The sequence below is a fragment of the Pelmatolapia mariae genome, linkage group LG17 (assembly GCF_036321145.2).
Source record: "Pelmatolapia mariae isolate MD_Pm_ZW linkage group LG17, Pm_UMD_F_2, whole genome shotgun sequence".
Taxonomy (NCBI): Eukaryota; Metazoa; Chordata; class Actinopteri; order Cichliformes; family Cichlidae; genus Pelmatolapia; species Pelmatolapia mariae.
Genome location: NC_086242.1, coordinates 8235963 through 8258712, shown reverse-complemented (window position 1 = coordinate 8258712; position 22750 = coordinate 8235963). Strand labels below are relative to the sequence as shown.

Here is a 22750-nt window from a genome sequence, read left to right as displayed (position 1 = left end):
TGTAAACTTCTGTCCTCGGCATGCATAATGCATGGTTTGTTTGAAGAAGACATTCAAAGCGAATCACTAAAAATGGTGTTCTGGGTTCTTTGACACGTAGGAGATAGTAGAAACACCCTATGATTGATATGAGTTTTGTCGAGTATTCTGATTTTAGGAACTAATATTTATGTTACATAGGGCCACTCTTGAGCATGCCACTGAATAGGTTTAGTGGAAGGATATGTAAGGATATATTCTGACTGAAAAAGTGCTTATTACCTGTCAGCTCGTTGAGGCTCAGTGGTGGGATGAGCTCAGAGCTTATGAGCTATGTTTACTATCTGAATATAGAACAACTGGTATCCTCAGAGCTATAGTCATGTTTCATTATGAACAATTATGTTAGAAAAACATAGGCTTTAAAGGCTGTGTGATATAATTTACTTAATGCAAATTCGCTCCAGTATACACTCACCAGAAAACTTTTACCTTCAGAACTCCTTAATTCACAGCAGCATAACACACTTGCGAGATATTTGCTGGCTGCAGATCCATGATATGAATCAACGTATTCTACCACATCCTAAAGGGACTCAATGACATGGACAAGAAACCAGTTTGAGACAATTTGAGCTGACGTGGTGTGTTATCCTGCTGGAAGCAACCATCAGAATATGGTCATAAAGGGATCGATATGGTCAGCAAAAACACTCAGGTTGGGTGTGACATTTAAACAATATTCAGTAAGTACAAAATGGAATTTAAAAGTGCCGAGATCATATTTCCCACACCATTACACCACCACTGTGAGCTGTAAATACAAGGGAGGATGGATCCATGCTTTCATGTTTATATCACATTCTCGTCCTACTATCTGAATGAGTCTGTATAAATTGTAGCCTCAGTTTACTTTTCTTAGCTGACAGGAGTAGCATGTGGTATTAGGAAGAATCTCAACGATCAGAAAACCCGCTGTAAGCAAGCACTTGGCAACAGTGGGAAAGAATAACTTTTAACAAGAAAAAACTTCTGGCAGAAACAGGATCAGGAAGTGGCAGTCATCCATCACCACCAGGTGGATGTGAGGGGAAAGAGAAGAGAGCAGGAAAAGAGAATAGGACAAATAACAATATATAGTAGAGAGAGCGAGTTTTTAATAAGTGCTAATGATAAGTGAAGAAGAAATGCTCAATTCATCATGGGAAGTCTCCAGCAGATTGAGCCTATTGCAGGATAACTAAGAATGTGACTGGCTTATTAGATATTTGGGTAGATATGCAGTTGAACAGGAGGTGATTACTGACTGAAAAAATATCTTTCTACAGATTTTTTTTTTCTTATTGTTCTTTTATTACAAATATCACCATCAACAAATACTGAACTCAAGGCCTCGTCAATTAACTTTACAGTGAAAACAGCAGACTGAGTTGAAAGGCCGCAAATATTATACATTTTCATTGACAGTGCCTTGAAAAGTGTTGCTTTTTCAAGGCTAGCTGCTCCAAAACATTTTAGACAGACTATAAAAATGAATTTACAATAAATACAAACAACAGTAAACAATATAAATAAGAGTCTGTTTAACATGTTTAACACAATTCACGCGATTATGTTTCGAAGGGAGGGTTAAAGGTCAGCGATTCCTTTTGCCCCAAAATTCAAATACTTGACAGGTCAGTTTGTTCTGTAAGTTGAGGTAAAGCTGTATCAAAAAAGCCCTCCCAGCTCATGAACAAAATGAGCTTTTGAGATGGCAAAATTGAGTCTTTCAGTGCCTTAAATTCAGTGCTGCTTATCAGACAAGTCTGACTCAAGTGACTTTATCAACACAATAAAAGCAGTGGTTTTAGATGTGGAGTCGTAGTCCTTTAGCAATGTAATGAGGTCTCTCTCACGGCGGGCTACAATACAATCAATTAGTGTCACTTCTGACATCAACGATTTGGTGGTAATAAACATAATTAAGAAATTAGAATAAAATGCTTACAGTACTTTGACATTCAGTGTAAAAATTTCTTTACAAAAAGCTGTGTGAAAAATATCGTATTTCCCCCATTATAAAAAAAACAACCAAACACCTCAATCGAGGCAAGTGAAGTCGCTTCATGTGCAATGAAACAAAAGAAACGAGAGTAATGGAGACACACAGTACATGGTATACACAAGGTTAATGTGTTGGTCCCTCAGTCTGTTACGTGAATCTGTTTGAACCAACGCGCTACCAGAAGCAGGGAGCATTACCAAAATGCCAGCGTAAAAAACAGTTTGTATGGCCGAGGTCTTGCAATTGATTGTTGAACTATTCAAACATTCTTAAAGTGTTAGTTCCAGAGTTGCTTTGGGAATGCTACAGACGTCTTCGGCGTTAACGTATTTGATTTAATCTCAGAAATGTACACTTAAAAAAAGAAAAAAAGAAAAAACAAGCAGTAGTTCCTCGATTGCTGTCTACCTGACTTAATATCTTGTGTTAAACAGTTGTGACAGAAAGAAAGGCATTATGGACTTTGGAGCCCTCTGGGACTCTGGCCCCATGGCTCATCAGCTCCTGAATAGTCATCCAGTTATCCAGGATCTTTTTATTTCGTTTTTTCATCATCTTTTTGTGACTGAGCTCCAAGATATTGATCTCCTTCCTGCCTTCAGCTCCACTCACTGGTCCCTCCTTTAAACACTCCAGGCGGCTCTTTTGCATAAACTCCCTCCTCTTTCTTTGCTCCCTGGCTCGTGCCAGGTGCTGCTTCCTCTCCTCTTTGCTCCAGTAGCGGCCCATCTTCATCTCACTCATGGCGTCATCATCTGTGGTCATGCCTCCACTCCTCTCCTCTCTGATCCTTAGCGCCCTCTCCCTCAGTATGCGATCACGAGCAGGCCTCCGGGCAACGTATCGCGTCCCGTCAGCTCGAACTTTGACCTTCCACTCTAGTCGTGGTTCCCCAGGGCGTCCGTTACGGTGCACGGGATCTCGGCAGACACTGAGGAGACTCAGCTGGCTCTGAGAATACTCCATGGATGAATGCTGCTGTAGCAGCTGCATGTAACTCTGCAACAAAGAAAAGAGGGTTAACAACAAGGTGTTCTTCAAAATGCGCTTTACTCAAAGCCACAGCAGCATCAGGTTCACATGCATTATACCTGAAGTTGCTTAGATCCTCCCTGGCCATGATAAGGGGTCGTGTGATATGAAGAAGCGTAAGGAAGCCCTCTCCTTGACTCTCTGGTCCTCCCTTTCTTCTCACACCTCTCATCATCTGCAGGCAGAGCAGGGTCTGACTCAGACCTGGAAGGGTTGCTCTGATCAGGGCTGCTTGAGATTACAGGACCTGGATCTGCTTGTCTGCTACGACTAGATGTGCCCTGGGGCTTGGGGATAGGAATAGGGCTTGAGGGTGTGGAAGAAGCCAGTCTGAGGTTTTTCTGGTTGGTAATGCTGATGTGTCTCTGCAGAGAGTGGTCAGGAGATCTCTCCATACCCAGTGGTGTTGAGCGTGCACTTTCTGCTGTGTTGTAGGCACTGGAGCTATCCTTCTCGCGCATCTTATCGGCTTCCAACCTCTCTGGGTGTTCGTGAATGTCAGCCAGCCTGCCGTGCCGCTTGTGTCCATCTTTGGTGCTCCTTCCTGGTGAACAGGGCGACGGCTGTGAGTGCTCCTGCTGATGGGACTGGCGAAGCTGATGGGCCTGCATAATGCTCTGGCATTCGAGCTCAATGCTGCGCAGTTCCTCGTTTAGCATCCTCAACTCCTGCTCCACTCCTCCCCTTCCCCGTATGTCATCTACGCAATCGCCATCCTCTCCCCCTTGTTCAGTAAGGCTACACTCTATACTGTGTCGAATTGAGTACACCCCACACTCACCCCCGTTTCGAATCTGACACTTGAGCTCCAAGAGTTGCTGGAAGCGATTCTCCAAACCTAAGATCCCACCTCCGCTATTGCGAACACTCCCTACCCCTTCGTGGCCTTGGCCTGTGGACAGTGTTCTCGTGCTCTGGTTTTCCCGTGGGACAACAGCTCCTCGCTTGGTGTGGGGATGCTCTGCCCGCCACCGCTCCCTTAGGCAATGAGCTGGGCTCCTTCTTTGGAGTTTAGCCAGCAGTGGTTGGTGCTCCGGACTGTCCGTACTGCGTCCAAACCCACTGTCTTGATTGTTGGAAGAACATGTAGCTGTATCTGTTGTCATCCCTTCTTCAGCTTGATGCTGGAGTATTAAAAGAGAAACAGTTGTATTACTTAATGAATGTTTCAATCATTTGTAAGACCATAAATTCTTTGTTGTCAATGATTTACGGTGGTCCCTCTCTATAACGCGGTTGACTTTTCGCGGCCTTGCAGATTTTTTTGGTGCAATTTTGCATGCTTTTATTTTTTGTTTGTTTCCTTACAGCGCATTGTGTTCTGCGTCCTGATTGGCTATAGACCATTGTCAATCAATCTTGTGTCGTGTCTCCTGTACAGTACAGAATGTGTTCAGCTTGTCAAATTTACATAAATCTTCGATCGCTAGCAGTGTGACTGAAGTGCTATACTGTATGTTTGTAAGTTTTCTCCCCAACAAACACAACACTGTCGATGAAACGTTTTGGACCATCAAAGGCAACCGCGGGTGCTTTTGGTTTCTACAATACTGGACTTATTTTTCTACAAAGGTTTGAACTGTGAGAGTGTTTAAACAAGAGAGAAAAGTGTGAAAATGTTCATGCCTGTCTGAGAAAAGTGTATAAACTGTGTAGTGAGGGGTTTTACAGCCTTAAAACATCTGTAATAATTGTAAAAAATAAAGTTGGCTACTTCGCGGATTTCACCTATCGCAGGTTATTTTTAGAATGTAACTACTGCGATAAACGAGGGACCACTGTAGTTTCACAAAGTATTAATAAGTAAAAATTCAGTATAGGCTTCTACTAAGTACAGGAGAAAAGGTATTAAAAGGTAAGGTATTTCTAAAAAAATAAAACATGTACTTGGCTGCTTTATCTTTGGACATAAACAAAGATTAAAAAACTAACACCATTAAGGTTTCAAAGAACTACATGAAGTTAAGCTAGGTGGTGCATAAGGATTTAAAAGCCTGGAGATAGCTAAACTGCTGTTTTAGGATAGTATAGGCACAGCAGCAAGGGCAATGTCTGAATTGCTTTCAAAAATACATGTTGAGGGTCAGTCAGGTCAAGTACAGCAGGTGGTGAAAATAACTAGTCAAGAACGTCCATACCTCACTTTCTCGGTCAAACAGGTCCTCGTGCTTTAGTTCATGTCATGATGCTATAAAACTTTAGCTTAACCCTCATCTACCTAAATATGTAACATACATTAATTTACAGTGAGAAGCAAAATCATAATAATATTAATAATGATGATGATAGCAAAACATATTTCATCTTAAAGCATCATTAGTTATGTAATTAATATAGAGAAAACATTTTATTATTATCATTTGTTCAAAATTACAATTAATTTGCATATTTTCTAAAAAATATTTTATTAATACTTCATACAACTTGCTGCTTTTTCAAGTAAAATCTGTATTATTACTTAATAGTTTATTTACCATCCATTTGCCCTGGTATTTCTTCGTTTTTGATATTTTTCAGTAAACATTTTTTGTGTGTTGTCTGGTTCATTTTGACCCCAATATAAAATCACTGAAATAGACGCACAACACAGCCCAGACATCTGATCTCTCCAGCATTTCCTGGGTCTGTCTTGGGGCCTTCGCGCCTCCTCCCCTCCTTAGCCTAGAACAACGCCAAAACAGTCTCTCTTCACCACTGCACTTTTGATGGACACTTTGTCCGTTGGTTGCTTCACTTAGCGTACCCTCTTACCTCATCTCCCTTGTCAAAGCCATGTTCCTTCTGCTTCCTCCTCTCCTTGAGGATCTCCTCTATGAGCTCCTGTTGCTCATCGTCCAGCCATCCAGCCTCCTCATCCAACTGAAATCACAACATCTTGTCAGAAACCTCCCTCTTTCTCTTTGGCTTTGAATGAAAGTGTTTGTGTGTCAGCAGGAACTCCAATCACACTGACAGGAATGGAACGGGAGGCAGGTGCTTTTATTTGACATGACACAGCCTGTCAAGATAGGGCAGGAAGGCTGCGTAGGTGTGTATGTGTGTTTACCTGGATTTCTGGCCTTGTCACCAGTAGTGTGATGCTCCTTGCTTCTTCACTTGACAACAGGGCAACAGCCTTCTCTCTGTCTTGTACTTCACAGCCATTTATCTGTACATCAAGATGAGAATAGATGGTTCTGTCAGTGAGAAAGAACTGATACACAAAAGTCTGCTTATCTTACAAAAGAAATTAAATGCTTTTTCTCCATATACCTACAACAAATAAAATGAATTCAAATGTTTTAGCAAGCCACCTTGACCACACTGTCTTTTAATCTTTATCCCCCTTTATACCCTTTTCTTCCTCCATTCCTCTCCACGTCTTCGCTGCTGCACTCTTAGCAAAGAGACTCACTCGAGAGTGCATAGTCCGACCTCACAAGAGTCTGCTCTCACCAAACCATCCAGACATACAATTAACTGTTCTTTGACAGGTGGCGTTCATCTTTTCCTCACTAGAGTAATGGGCCTGTCAGAAGAAGATAATAGGGCCAGGAGTACAGCAGGCCTTGCTCCCCACAATCATTCATAGTACTGTGAAACAGAAACAGTGTAGAGAGAATGGAGTGCTGAATGCAATAAATATGGAGGAGGAGTAATGTTGGTATACTGTTGTTCAGACTAGAAGCAAGTTGAGATGTTGCTTACCGAGGTCATCAATAATAAGACGACTTATCTGATTTATGCAATATGAATAAATAACTCCTTTGTGTGAATGTCATAGGCTACACATTCAGGGTGTCCACCAGAAAAATGAGATCCAGGCTGCTGTGGTGGGATCTAACACTGCACTTGCTGGCTGTAACACGATCCACCTGTCATTTTCCACTTGTTATTAAAAAAAAAAAGGAACAGTGTGGGTCACTTTATTTTGTGGTGCAAACCACAACCACTCTTTAGGACTGTTTAAGCCACTGCCAAAGAAAAGACAAAAACTGCCATCAGAGAGTTTGGTATAGTGATAGAGGCAAGGTATGTCGTAAGGTTGCGGTGAGATACTGTCCCAATAAAAGTCCAGAAGTACGGGGGCCCAGAGAGGTCAAATACAACTGCAACTTATGAAAACAGTAGCAAATAGAAAATGACTGTAAAAGCTCACAAAACACAAAGAACGACATAAAGAAACAAGAAATAGAAGAAACAACAATTATAGAAGGTAAATACAACACATGGAATTAAAAACAAAAATCAAAGGAAATTCATACAAAAAACATGTTGGTGTTTTTGGGGAGACAACAACAGAAACCGAAATGTGAAGGATTACACTGAGACACGCTTAAAAGAAGCAGACGATGGGATGTTGGGAAGGAGAAAAAGGTGCAGGTAAAAACACATTAAAAAACAACAAAATTGTGATTCTTAGATTGAAATGATCTGATTTTGCGTCAGAAAGAGATCAGTTCTGTAACATGCTAAAAAAAATAATATTGAGTCTGCGTTAAGTGTTTAAGATAAATCCCTTGAGAACTCAGGCAGTTTTTATCCCTCTGAATCACTGTGTGTTCCTGAGACACAGTAAAATCTAAAGATAAGTGATTGCTTTGAAGCCTCATTTTTTAATTGTCTTCTAAAGAACTTAAAGACCAGAGGCAAACAGTTCTATAAGCCAGCAGTACACCTCACAGACAGTGTGTCTCTAGAGGCTTAAATAGCCCAGCAACATATTGGTGCAAGCCAATGAAGCGGAAAGCATTTACGTTTACAGTGAATTAGTTGCATGAGTACTATGAGAGTATTTAAATAAATGTAGAAATACATGCACTTACTGATACGCACTGACATATTAATTCATATTTTATCTGAACATGTGTATGAATATAAGAAAATACAAAATAACAGGCTGTAGATCAAAAAATAAAACATAAAATCCATCAGGCAGCTCAGCGTAAGACCCAACAAGAGACCATTCACCTTAGTCACACACACCTGCAAGCCCTTTCACTGTTTATCCTGCATACCAGTAGGAAAATTATTTAAGACATTTAAATGTAATATCAAATAGTAATTAGTTATTATTCATATCTGGCTCTCTTCCACAGCATGTCCTGTCTTGTCCTGTTTTCATCTGATCATTCCCAATTGGTCGTGGCAGATGGCCACACCTCCCTGAGCCTGGTTCTGCTGGAGTTTTCTTCTTGTTAAAAAAGAGTTTTTCCTTCCCACTGTCGCCAAAGCACTTGGTCATAGAAGGTCACATGATTGTAGGGTTTTCTCAGCTTTTTATTTTTATTTTGTACAGTCAATATAAAGTACCTTAACTCAATCTGATGTTGTGATATGGCGCTATATATATAACATTGAATTGAATGTAAAGAACTGCACATATTTTGTTGTTTAAAATCCCTAAGGCCTCTCAACAATTTATTGAAAATACTGACATTTCTCACCGTTAATAAAGTGCTGACAGCCCGTCTCGTCTATACACAGCTAATTGTGCCATCTTTACACTGTAGGCACTGTGACCCCATGGCTGTTTCTGCATAACGAGGAACAGTGAGAAATTGCCAGAGAAAGACAGCGATCCTAGAATTCTTGTAATGCCTGGTGTAACTGCAACTAAGGACTTTAATTTCCCTGGTAAAACGAGGTGATTAAAAATACATAAGCTTTCCAAGACTGGAGACACCAGCCGCTTGGATATTCTCTAAAAAGGACCGCCTTGAAAACAAGCTGGCGGATGTCCAGATTAAACATAGAAAAACAAAGCATTGCTGTTTTCTTTTTCTTTTTTTTTTTGTTTGTCTTGTTCGGTCGTACGGCTGATATTAAGATCACATGCTGCCAGTGATGTGACTGTGAAGAATACTTGCGCACAGACACAGAGTCAGTTCATAACATAACCTGCTGTTCATGTACTTCGGGCACTGACATGAAAATACCCACCTGCAGAATACGATCTCCTTCCTTTATGCGCCCGTCTTTTGCCGCTATGCTGTTCGGCTCAACCTGCAAAAAAGAAGTTGAAAATCAATGCTGACAGCCAATCACCACACAGCTCTGTATCTCTAAAAGACAGCAGCGATGCACCACACTTGCACCGCTGCTCTTTCATGTCATGTTAGGAGAAAAGTCTGGTTTTTGATATAGAAATGACACTCATTTTTCTTGCCTCCTATTTTTGATATGATTCGGGTTGATTTTCTCAGGTACTTGTGTCGTGTAAAGGAAATGGAGCTACATACGAAGCAGTGAATAAAAGCAATGAGAGAAAGAAGGGAAAGAAGAAACTAAGAAATAAAAAAATCACACGTGTTTGTGGCATAAACATGGTTGTGTTTTAGCAGAATGAAACAGCAGTGCATATTTTTCAAAATGCATCTCAGTGGATATGCATATACGCCACGGCACCACCCAAAGCCCTCAACAACCACTTCATAAACTTTGTTGTTCTTGCATTGAAGATCAAGAGATTTAGCGATATGCAGAAAAAGCTAAACTTGGTGGAGTGGGGTTGAAGAAAAAAAAAAAGCATGCCTTTCTGGAAGTTACACCAATACTGCATGCATTATAATACTGGGAATTAGCATTTCTATCCTTCTATCAAACGTATAAAAATAGATCTGTTATGTCGGTTGGAGCCGTCACAATCTGCTGAGGTTCAGCAGGTGCCTGTGCTTTTTTTCTTTCCCTTTTTTTTCTCCTTTTCATGCTTTTCGAAAACTAACAGGTGAAAAACCGGAGGAATAAGTGGCAGCTCGCAGATTTACAGTGTGTATGAAATTATTTCTGAAAAGACTAATAATGAGCTAACCACGCTGCATGTCTTTGTGTTTCTGCCATTTATGTCCTTATGTTGCTGAGCTAATCCTCACTGTAGCTCTTACTTTTCCCAGCCTTGCCTTTTGTGTTCATAATGGGATTGAAATTGCACCTGCAGTCAAACTTAACATTTATTGAATTCATTTCACAGCCCCTATAATTCTATCATTCATTCAGCTCTGTCATGGAAAAATGCAATAATTTGTTTTCATTTTGTGTTATTTAACTTTTTTTTTTTTCAACAGGAAGCAGCGCAAATCATTTGAATAAAAAAAAAAAAGAACATCCGTAATGCATTTCTTCTTTGATTTGTGCGTTTGGCATTCAGATGGTGGATTCCACTAAATGTGCCATTTAATATATTGTGTGTTGGGGGTTGTCGCTCAGAGCTTATTAAAACCTCCAATTCAAACTTGTTTAAGAGGAGGGAATGAGAAAGTCAGGAAGGGAATCACATTTCAAAGCTGACTTCCTTTTTGTTCATGCATGTCTTATTCTGAGTTTATATTTGACTAGCAAACATGTGCTCTGCTTTCGTATGTAAAAACAAGAATTCTTTTGGGATTTCATCCTTTCTTTGACTTTTTATCACTCCAAACAAAGCTGATCATGGGGCCCCCAGTTTATTACGTGATCAGGCAGCTTTGTCTCTTATTGAATTTAATCATTTTTTATTTTTAAGGGCTTCACTGCAGGACAGTTTTCTATCAAAACTTCAAAGGAAAAGTGTTGTTTCTGTCCCCACCTGGCTCACATAGATCCCAGTGTCCTCCTCATCATCAGTCCTGTAGCACAGTGTCAGGCCCAGCTTTTCTTGGCTGTTCTGCCTGCATAGCTCCACTTCCTGTTGCAGAAACACGCACACACATAAAAGGAAAAACAGTAAGGACTCTTTGATCGGGACCATTTTACTCAAAAGTAAGGTATTGTTTTGCAGCCGCGGGATCTGGACACAGACTGCAGTCATTGAGTCAGCTACAAACTCCTCTGTATACCAGAGTATTCTAGAGTGAGGTCCTCTGTCTGACAGCTAATACTTGGCCCAAACTGGGTCATGCAACAGGACAATGATTACCACTACAACACCTGCAAATCTTCAACAGAATGGCTTAAAAACAGAAGAGAAACAAGACCTTCAAGTTATTGCAGGTAAAGGTGATTCTACAAGGCAGTTTTTCACAAGACTGCACATTCTTCAGAGTCCGTTGAAAACTTTCTTTCATACTTGACTTTATAAGGCATTACTTTCTGAGTAATGCCTTATAGTGCAGTCAGTCATTTTGTTATCGTGTACATAAACCTATCAGTCTTTGCAACTTGTTGCCAGATTAGCAGGGTGCTAGTCAGTCATACTGATACCAGAATTTTTAATCAGCAGAAGATTTGTAAGGAAGCCTTTTGAATTTGGGTATTTTCAGCATCGAGAAGCTACAGGCCAAGCAGGTTTTTCAGTTCCACGTTGTTTTACCAGGTATTGCTTCAAAGAGACATATAACTGCAGTGATCACCAAACACGATAAGCAAGCAGAAACACATACAGCACAATAATTTATATAGTCCAAGTATCGCATGACATCATATATATAGATATAGGCTCAAATGGAGCTCTGTCAAGCGATCTGTCAATCAATAACATGAAAGTCTGTCAAACTTAAACTGAACATGTAGCAGCATACTGTGCAGATCTTTGATGGCTGTTTTGATGCCATTTCATTCACTGATACCCTCCCACAGGAAATTTCTCTCAATTTAGCCTGACTCACAACTAGTTCCTTTTGATCTCAGCTGTGTCTAAATGTAATGCATAAAGATAACTCCAATGGTAATCTTTATTAACCCCTCAGTGCCAAATTCATTTCACTGCTGTGATATGAAAGGCGGGGTGTGGGATGGATTGTGTGGGATAGATTGTGGGGTATAAAGACGCTGAGGGTGGGTGTGGTGTTCATAGGGGGCAAGAATTAAAAATCCCCAGCCCCCTTTTTTTCTGTCATGGGAAACCACGATAGCAAAGATTGACAGGGGGAAGAAATTAATTTCTTTGGCATTTTATCCCCCCTGTGGAAGCAGCCCTGACCTTCAGAGATTGGGTGGGGCGTGCAAAGGAGTTTACAATATTGCAACACCATGTGCTGGTTTTGACAAGCCACACTTCTCAGCAGTTTAGTACACTGGTTGATTTGTACAGCCCCTGACAGTGAAATAACAACTGCATGCAGTGAGATCAGGCAGGACTAATGCCTAGCGTCAGTGCACATTGGGCGGTTCGCCAGGTTTCAGTGGATTACTGGATGCCTGGATCCACAGGTGCTAAAGCTATGAAGTGATTTGATTAGTGATGATTGGATCATAATCTGTGCTGCTGAGTTTGGAGCATGGCACAGCAATGACTTAAAAAGTCATTTCATCCGGCTTGCAATGCATATGACAATTGATGTGGTTTCCCAGCCTAAATAGGGAGGATCACATTTACCACATGTTACAAATGTATGGGAGAAATAACGACACATTGACAATGGGTGGCATTTTATTACCACATTAAACATCTGGTAGTAACATTTCACTTTTATATGCACTTAACTGTTACTTCATGTTTCATTTTAAAAGAAATAGCTGCCAAGTGTAATGTTCACTGCCTCATTGTGTCCTCATTGTGGCTGATGATGATGCTGATGATATCCTTTCAGCTTTAGCTGTTTCGAAGTGGCGGTCTTTGAATCATAGTGATCATAATTCAGTCAATCCGAAAAAGATTGTGGATGATTTTAAATGACAGGCTTCCCACTGATTGCCATTTATTGCGGTAAATAGGTAAAAGTGGAGCCCCGCAGTTTGTGAGACATTATATCTTTTCTCTTATCACGTGCTTGTTTCTGGCCCAGTACCTTTGTTCATTCTGTATTTTACTTGTTTTTCAGGCTTACTGTTCACATTTTGCTTCAGCTTCACTGAGCTTTTCAGCTTTTAACTGTTAGTTATGTTAGAGATATTTCAGCTTAATTGAATTCAACTGATTAAGCATTAGGGAATTAAACGGATGTAGTAGTAGTCTTTACCAGCTTTATAAGGAAACACTGTTTGTTAGGGACAGAGTGTCCAAAAACCAAGCTATAAATTGGGGCTGTGGGTTTTGAAACACAGAAATGTACCTGGTGCAGAGAGTTTAATTACAGCTGGAAATAACTACAGAAATATTGCAGTTTCATGGTACGTTTGTTTTTTCTTAGTTCTTTCAAATTTGTTGCCTTTTGATCCAGAGAAAGTGGTACTAGGCCTTTTTGCATTTTTTTCATTTTGCTTTATACTTCCACAACCCAGCGCTCAATAGGACCCTTTGTTCTTGCACATCTGTTTGCATACCAGTATTTGCTTCAATCTTGGTTTGGAAGATTAAAAATTCAGCATTTGAAGTTTGGCACCTGTTGACAGTCCATAATTACGACATTAGAACAGGATTAATTTGGCAAACAGATAACTGAATGCTGTCTGGCAGGCAGCTGCCACTTTATTAACCACACTATGCAACCTGGTGATCACACTGAGTCTTCATTAAAATCCGTTGTTCCTCAATATTACTTTGCCTGGTAGGTGGATATAAAAGATCAAAATGTGTCTGAAGAAAATACCCATTTCCATACCTACATGGTACTGGGTACCCTAACTGCAATGGCTTACTATTCAACTGTGAACTTTATCTTTTAGAATAGCAATCAAAGCATCCACATAAAAACTACTTTGAAAGTCTGTTGCTACTTGACGATATTGTGGTATGGTACATTTGGCAGGGTATTATGACTGCAGGGATACCCATGTGTACGATCAAACTGAAGTGAAGCTAAACCTGTCAGTCAGAAGTAATGTTCCTGGGAATTGCAGCCCTATTCTGTTTCATCCAACAGGAAAGCAATTCATGTTTCAGTTAGATACACATGAATGGACAGAGGAAAGTGTAGACAGTTGATTTGATGTGTGTGCTTGTGCATAGATGTGTGTGCTGACCTTGTTCTGATACTACTGCTATTACCACACACAAGCCCTCCGCCCCTCAACCTTCCCCCGACCCACACAGGAGAATCTTTTATCCAGACGACTGTAAAGGTAAGACCACAGCTGGCAGCAGACAATACCCTAATGACCCACAATGCAGTTCACTGAACCAGGAAGTGCCTATTAAACCAGCGAAGGCACCTCGGGAGTAGCAAATATCACCCATCACTGTCACCTGGCATGATATTGAGGTCTACTGGCTGATTGGTATGGTTCATCTGTCACAATGGAGACACTTGCAAGTGCACGTGGTAAATGTGCTCTTTTAATCACAAGATTTTAGTAAGAAGGAAAAAGAAACTTAGAGATTAGCAAATTTAAGAACAATAAGCATAAATCATCCACTCAACCAAACGCTATACACTCAATGGGCACTTTATTAGGCACACCAAGTATCAGGTTGGACATTTTTTGCCTTGAGAACTTTTTTAATTCTTCTTCAGGTACTTGGTCCATACTGGCACGATGGTATATATATGCAAACAACTGCTGCAGATTAGTCAGCTGAACATCCATAATGTGAATCTCCTGCTCCACCACATCCCAGAGGTGCTCTATTGGATTTAAATGTGGTGAATGTGGAGGCCAATTGAGTACATTGTTATGTTCAAGAAACCAGTCTGAGATTATTTAATCTTTGTGACATGGCACACTACCTTGCTGCAAGAAGCCAACAGAAGATACTGCCAGGAAACTGTAAATGGACAGAGTCAGTAGCAATACTTAGATAGGCTGTGGCTTTAAACAATGTATAGTTAGGGCCAAAACAAGGCAGAATGGATTCATGACAAATCTGATGCCAAATTCCGATCCTGTTGAATTTTCATAGAAGAAATTGAATTTTGGCGAACCCATGTGAATTATAGCTTCAGTTTCCTGTTGTCAGCTGACAGGAATGGCACCCAGTTTTGGTTTTTGCTGCTGTAGCCCATCTACTTCAAGGGTAAATGTGTTGTGCATTCAGAGATACTGAATGTGTGGCTTTAATTATGGTTATTTCAGTTCCTACTGCCTTCCTATCAGCTATAAGCAGTCTGGTCATTCTCCTCTACCACAGAGAACTGCCGCTGAATTGATTTTTTCTTTTTCAGAACATTCTTTATAAATCCAGAGATGATTGTGCAGAAAAAACTCAGTAGATCAGCAGTTTCATACTCAGTCCAGCCTGTCTGGTATCACCAACCATGCCATGTTCAAAGTCACTTAAATCATCTTTCTTCCCCATTCTGATGCTCGGTTTGAACTTTAGCTACAGTAGTCATCTTGGCCTTGTCTTCATGCCTAAATGCATCAAGTTGCTGTCATTTGATGAGCTATTTAGATATTAGCATTAACAAGCAGTAGAACAGGTGTACATACCTTGGTGGGTTGTGATAAATTCTTTCAGCAGTTTGCTGAATACTCATTTGGTCCTGATCTAGGACGCATTGCCTTGGAATTTGCACAGCTGTGGTTTGTCATTATTGGTGCCCAGAGAACACATCTTAATGATGATCCCATCACGTTTACAATATCACCTATAAGGCAGCACCACATTTGTGCTTGTTTCTTAAATGCCTTGTCAGCTAAACGTGATGAATGATCAGTGTATTTTAAGTGACACCTAACTTTAACAAGTTAATTACTGGTCTACAACAATGACCTCACAATTGAAATTCCCTTCAGCTTCAGCTGTACATTGCTAATAGCTAATTAGGCAGTCGTGAAAAGCTAGGATTATAATTGACATGCTAAATATTGCATAGCTGTGTATATACTGTGAACATGTTAGCATTCTGGCATTAGTAAAGAACTTGCCTTGAATTCCACGGCTAAAGACTCATAGGCTTGTTATGATATGCAGCAGATGCTGTTTGAAATGATTAGCCACTTTAATTAAAATGCCACAGATTTCATCTACAAGTTTTTTCTCCTCTCACTGAAACAATGAGTGCTTGCTCTTCATCCACAGCATATTCACAATTTCTATTCAGCTTGAAGTGGCTGACTGAAAAGGCGCACAAATATTTCTGACAGACAGTTCGTGATAAAAGGGAAACTAACTGCCTGTGAATAAAACATACAGGTAATTCAACAGGGAGGCTTTTCAGAGAGGGATTTTCTTTTTGTACAATTATATGAAGAATGGCCTTCCGCACTAAATCCAGGGACTTTGCTATGCTATACAAAACAATCTAAAGAGCAGATGCTGCTTTGACAAGGGGTGGCCAATTTTCTTCTATTATTGCAGTCTGCAATTTTTCTAGTATTGTTAGATTTGTGAGCATCGTACATCTTGGCCAACCTTGTATTATCTTCTTAGATTGTGTATAACTGACACATGGTGTCCTCTGTTCTCCTACATCAATGGAAAATAAGTTTGATCTGTTCTTATTAAAATAACATCATTAGCTAAATGAGGTTTATATTCCACAGGTATTGTGCAATGTCTGTCTTTAGGTCCAGATAACAAATTGCAGAGTTTTGATGCGTACTGAAGGACTTTTATTGGAAAGTCAGTTGCAGAAACAAGAGAGAAATAGCAGAAAGCAAAGGATGTAAACTGGAAATGCCATTGGTCGTGGTCAAATATCAGATTTTGGTATTTTAATTTATGAATTTTAAACTGCTGGTGCCAGGAGAAAACTTTAAGAATGCAGAAATATGTGCAGTTATGTGAAAAGGTTTCACAGGACTCTCTGCATTACTGTAAAAAACTAAGGACAACCCAATTATCCAAGAGCTTGTAGAACCAGAAATATCTTGAAGTGATCATTTTCTGTGTGATTTTATAAGTCTTTCACTTTGTTGTGGAGGAATTCTGGCTCACTATTCTTTACAGCACTGCTTCGGCTCATTAAGGTTTGCAGACATGTGTTTATGCACTGTTCTGTAAGGTCCATACACAGTATTTCAGTCAGGTTGATCTCTGGACGGAGCCATTTCAACACCTTGATTCATTTCTTTTTCAGCTATTCTCTCGTAGGTCTGCTGTTGGGATTATTGCCCTGTTGCAGGACCAAGTTTTAGACAGCCTCACATTTGATTCCAGAATAAGAATATTTTGGCATACAGTGTAGTTCATGGTCAACTCAATGACAGCAAAGTGCCCATGTCCTGTGACTGCAAAGCAAACCCAAATCATTACCACTTTGATATCATATGTTTAAAGTGCATTGTTTCAGAGGTCTGTAGTAGTAAAGAACCTGGCTTACTTACCCACCTAATTCCTATGGAAGAATTATATGTGTACTTGTATAGCAGGATTGGCCACTTGTGTAAATAAATCTACATGTCTGAGTTCACAGCAGTTTTTGTTTTTAGCTGATTTTGTCTACTTTGCTACAGTTTTTGCTATTAAGTTAAACAATTACTTTATTGCACTGCAAGGCGGCAACTGCTTTCATTTTGTTATAACTGAATTCAGTGTTGTACACAAACACTCATAATGGAAATTTGATCTTGTAAAAGTAAATGTTAGGGCTGTGTTATTGCTAGTGCTATGGACTCCTAGAATTGTAGCGTAAAATTAAAACCTAACCTAAACAGTCTAGCCTAGCTAGCTGCCAGATTATCTCATTATAGGTTGTCCATCCGGATCATTTCATAGCATATATTATCCCCATGTTTGTTCGTCTAAAGGATGCAAGGTTTCCTTTATCTTATTGTTCCACTAAGTCCTTTTCATTTGTAAATTTGGTGTAGGTTCAACCAAAAAGGTGATTTTGTTTTCTTTTAGCAAAGAAGTTAGTGTATGTGAGGTGCGAGGAAGAAATCCCTAACAGTGGCTGGTTCGAAAAAATGTAACACATACTCACTCTTAAGAGTGATCACTGAAAAGATGATGCAAGACTGTACCTCATACTCATACTCTACGATCCTCTCCACATCTGCTGTGGTGTTAGACAGGTACTCTGGACATTCATAAAACTCATGTTCCATGGTGTGGATTGAGTGACAGCTAGAAAAAAAAGAAGAAAAAGTAGATTTTGAAAGATCATTAAAATATGTGCTGGTTATCTCTTTGCTTCATGGCAGTCAGTTTATTTCGGTTTAGTCAGATCATTAAATAGAGTCAAAGGAGTTTGCAAAGAAAAGTGACTGGACTTCTTTAAGTTGCTTGAAGACGTTTCACCTCTCATCCGAGAAGCTTCTTCAGTTCTAAGGTCAAATGGCCGAGAGTCCCAGATTTAAACCCAGTGGGAGTGTCCCCCCAAAGAGGGACAAAGGACCCCCTGGTGATCCTCTAATCAAACAAAGGTTTTCACACCTTGGCTCATGTGATTAGAGGATCACCAGGGGGTCCTTTGTGGTTCTCATTTCACCACAAAACTCCAAACAAGCAATTTGGTAATCAACTATTGCCCTCATAAAGCCATGACCTCTGCAAAATTGTCACAATGTAACAGCCTCTCTGTAATCACTGACCACGACTAGCATATTCGTAGTTTTATGGGACAAAGTGATTTCATTTGTTGCCAAGCCAAGCCCTGTAAACAGCCACAGAATGGATGTAGCATCAAAATGCCTGCTCTATCAGCCCATTGGCTTTTAATTGCCCAGCAAAAGGTCCCATTACAGAAAATGGATGTAGCACACCGAAGCAATTATTACATGCGGGTTTGGCTCTGCATAATGATATCAGAGTACTTAGCGTTCCAGGGGGTTTCCAAACCATGATACGGCTGCTTAATAGCTACTAGGAAATGAAAGAAAAGGTGTTGAAACCTCCGGTAAGCTTCAGATTCATTTGGGCCAGGAAGAATATAATTCCTTAGTTGTGGTTAAAAACATTTAGAGGAAGGATCTCCATCCTGTGTAACATTAACACTCATTTACCTTTACCTAAATGCTTGCTCTCACCTGTCAGACAGCAGGAAGGGACAAATGTCAGGGACTGGTGGGGTAGCAGGCCGAAGCTTGGCCAGTGCCATAATATGTTCAAAGGTGATGTCTGTTTGCGTGCACACATCGACCACACACACATCCTGCGGCGAGCTGGTGCTGTTTTGTACGACAGCCGCCGCGGCTCTGGTGGGGGTACGTCGGAGAACCTGGACAACGATAGGGTCTCGCCTGATGGCCTCCACCACTGCCTCATCATGTTCAACCTTGGCCAAACCATTCACCTGGGGGAAAACAGAAAGCAAATAGTTTCAGTAAGTGAGTCTTGCAATATGTCACTGTGAGAAAGCAAAGAAAACAAGCCTTGTATTTAAGATCCCAGTGTTTTTTTGTTAATCCAGGATGCATCTGACAGCCATCCACGCTCTTTTCAGTTGCAACTGGTTCCACATTCACACCTGGAAATCCCAGTACATCTATAACTCTCCACAGTTAAGCACTAAGAGCTTACAATGAAGCAACTACCACATGAGTTAAGTGCTTTTATAAAGGGCACTTTGCTTGTAATTCTTGATGCCGAGAGCACCTTACATACAGCACTCTCCTGTTTTTTCCCAGCAGGTTCAAACATTTTAACTGTTGACCAGTTATTCAAAAATGTGCTAACCTTTCAGCTGGTAGTAAATCCACAGAGACTGTACTAGAAAATACAGAGAATGCTTTTGAGAATACTCCCTAAGCATGCTTTAATGGGTAGTTTTGCCTCATGTTCTTCTGCAAATCAGTCTAACTCAGATGCATTATTTACTCTGAATCCCTACCATTAGGCCCATTAGATGCAGAATAATAATAATGATTTAGGGAAATGAGCAAAGTGGAGTGAGTAGACTTCACCCCACTGGGAGCACCAGTTTTAGCAAGTAGCACTTTCTTAAATCGCAAGATCAGAAAATGTTGAGCCACAGGAGAGGCAACTGAGAACAGATATGCTGGTAAAAATTCATTACCAAAGTGTCGTGATTCCTACCCTATGGGTGGAAATTTGTTGTTTTTCTTTTCAATGATTTATAATGTAGAGGTTTAGGCATGCTGGCTGAACAAGGAACTGTCTCACTGTGAGTGCTGAGACTTTTTTGTTTACATCTTTAATTTAAATTTGAATGAATATATAACAACTTATTTCTTTTTAGTTGCCATAGTTGCAGATCTGCCGAAACCATGTTTGTGCTTTAACTTGGAGTGTAAACAGTGTAAAGATCTCCTTTAAAGATAAACCAAAGCAATCTGTGGGTCTGGAGAATTGTTATAACCCTAAATAAATGAAACACAGAAACAACGTATGGTCCTCCAGTTGATCCAGTCAAGTTGCTACAGTTTCTGTATATTCTTATGTACCTATTTCTTTAATGAGCTCAATGTCACCTTAACACTTTTACTGAATTGACCTACAGAATTTTGACCTGTGCTGACATTTAGCATTGGTCAAGCAACCGACTCTCTGGGAAGTGCTCACTAGCAGCAAAATCTGTGTTTTGTACAACTGGTTTTTGCTATTATGTTGCACTCATATGTGACATTTGTTGCCGTTTTTAGGACTAACACAAGTTCATCATTACACACCAAATCCTGGCAACTACACCTTTGAAATCAAAACCTGTAACTGAAATGTCCCGGTTTACTCTGTTTATGCTCATCCTAAAGAACGTGTCGAGAAAGTTTCATCACATATTTAAGTTGTAATGAGGTCCAGATGGGCACATTAATCTCCAATCAGTGGGAATGCTCTGTAAGGCCGAAACTGTTTGTTCGGGTACACCTGCCGGCGTGTTTACCTGCTGTTGTTCCTCTATTCAATCTGACTATTGAGGAGGTAAATGGGCGCAGATTAATAGCCAGCAGATGTGACAAAGACCGGGGATAATGACTCAGAACGTGTAGGTTTTACGTGCGTGTGTGTTTGTCTGCAAGTGTTTGTGAATCGCACATTTTGAAGATCATATGCATTAAATCTATGGCTTTTGGGATAATTAAGCCACAAATGAGGAGATAAAGAGACGCAGACAAGTTCGAAAAATGTTTTAAAGCTTTGAGACAATTAAGATGTGGGCTGTGGAGACATTTTCTGAGTCACAAAGTAAATTTATGTATTTCTTTTTCTTGCGTATTTGCAGCTCCCTGCTGTTGATGCGTTTTTAACTTGTGAATTTAATTAAGTCACAGCATCTACCTTTCTATCTGTATGTGTGTGGGGGCGTGAATAAGCATATATGGGAGCAGTGCATCCATAAGCACTAGGTGTATTAAGACATATATAGGCGTGCAGATTCCATCAATATGAAGCAGTAATTCCATTTTGATGACAAGATCCCTTTCTCATTACTGAAGCATGCTCCTGTGACCAAGGTGACAAAGAGACAATATTACAGCATTGCATCATCTATATGACCCGCAGAAGCTCCAAGATGGTGTTAAAAATAGCATCAGTTCAAGGAGGCCCATGGGGACAGCTGTAATGAACCAACAATCTAAGCAGAGCCTTCATATACTTCTGAAGTTAAAGGTTATCATTGCCAATAAAAAGAGTTCCCAGTAGACTTCAACTAAAGCTTCTTTTCTGTCCAAACATTCTTCCCGAAAGGTCGAGGTCCAAAGTGGTCTGCTACACCTGGAGTGGAATGAATTTTGTATACTGTAGTTCATGTGTGTGTTTCTTTAGGTGTTCAGCGAGCGCAGTGTGGGCAATAAGTTGATCAGTAAGTCGAATAAGTATCAAAAGCCTACTATTTGACCGTTTTATAGTTGTACTTAAGGTTTACCATTTTCCAAACTTCATTTTATGAATAGAAAAAAAAAGTTTCAAAACTTAAAATTGAATGAAAATAAAATATCAAGATATCTGTATATCTAATTTCTAATATAATATCTAAATGATTTATTTCAAGGTAGCTTAACAGTGCCAAACAAATTCTATAGAGTAGCAGATGCTGCTACTGTTGCTAATTCTGCAATAGTTAGGTAATTAGTAAGATATCTTTAATATGTACTTTTTATATAAAGTATGCTTGAAATTATCTGCTGTCTGTTGCTATAACAAACTGATGTCTTAACAAATTACAGCATCAATACAGATTTTTGAGTAATTGTAATTAGTAAAGAAAATGTAGCTTAGCTTATCTTTAGCTAGTGCTGTCTTCTCAGATGGCTTGGACCAGCAGATACGTCTCGCTATCAATGGGTCCCCTTTTGTCTCCAGAACTGTCTTAATTCTTGATGACATAGATTCAGCAAAGTGCAAGAAACCAATTGAGCTCTGTGACATGGCATATGGTCCTGCTAAAAGCAGTCATCAGGAGAGCTACACTTTGACCTCAAAGGAATGGACCTGGTCAGCAACAATACTAAGGTAGGGTGTGGTGCCTAAAAATATGTCCAATTGGTACTAAGGGGTCTAAAGTGTACCAAGAAAATATCCGCCACATCATTACACCACCAGTAGCAGCCTGAAACGCCCATAAAAGGCAAGATGAATCCATGCTTTAATGCTATTTACACTAAATTCTGATGCTAACATCCAAATCAAGAATAATCAGAACAGGCAACATTTTTCTATTTTTCTGTTTTTGTCCAAGTTTCCTGTTTTCAGCTGATAAGGGTGGCACCCAGTGTGGAGTTCTGCTGGTTAAAGCACAGGCATGATGATATTCTGCATGGTTATTTAAATAACTGTTACTTCCCATCAGCTGAAAGTAGTCTGGCCATTCTTCTCTAACACCAACAAGGCATTTTCTCCCTTCCTGTCTTCCTTCCCTCACCCCCAATCAGTCACGGCACATGGCCCGAGCCTGGTTTTGCTGTAGGTTTCTTCTTTTTAAAAGGAAGTTTTTCCTTCCCGCTGTCACCAAGTGCTTGCTCATTTAGGGTTTTTCTCTAATGTTATTGTAGTTTTTACCTGACATTATAAAGTGCCTTTTCAGGCACCAGTTGTTATGATTTGATGCTATATAACAAAAACTGAATTGAATT

General features: G+C 40.0%; 1 protein-coding gene across 1 annotated transcript in view; it reads right to left on the bottom strand.

The window, feature by feature from the left end:
* Nucleotides 1-2345: 2345 nt before the first annotated feature.
* The window catches only part of pdzrn4 (PDZ domain containing ring finger 4), a 43609-nt gene continuing 23204 nt past the window's right edge, over nt 2346-22750 (bottom strand). The window contains exons 2-9 of the mRNA XM_063460579.1: nt 18746-19011; nt 17741-17843; nt 10602-10700; nt 8981-9043; nt 6105-6206; nt 5810-5917; nt 3118-4182; nt 2346-3025 (exon numbers count right to left, since the gene is read on the bottom strand). Coding sequence (XP_063316649.1) covers nt 2453-3025; nt 3118-4182; nt 5810-5917; nt 6105-6206; nt 8981-9043; nt 10602-10700; nt 17741-17843; nt 18746-19011 — 2379 coding nt within the window. The 3' untranslated portion in view covers nt 2346-2452. The remainder of the gene's footprint in view (nt 3026-3117; nt 4183-5809; nt 5918-6104; nt 6207-8980; nt 9044-10601; nt 10701-17740; nt 17844-18745; nt 19012-22750) is intronic.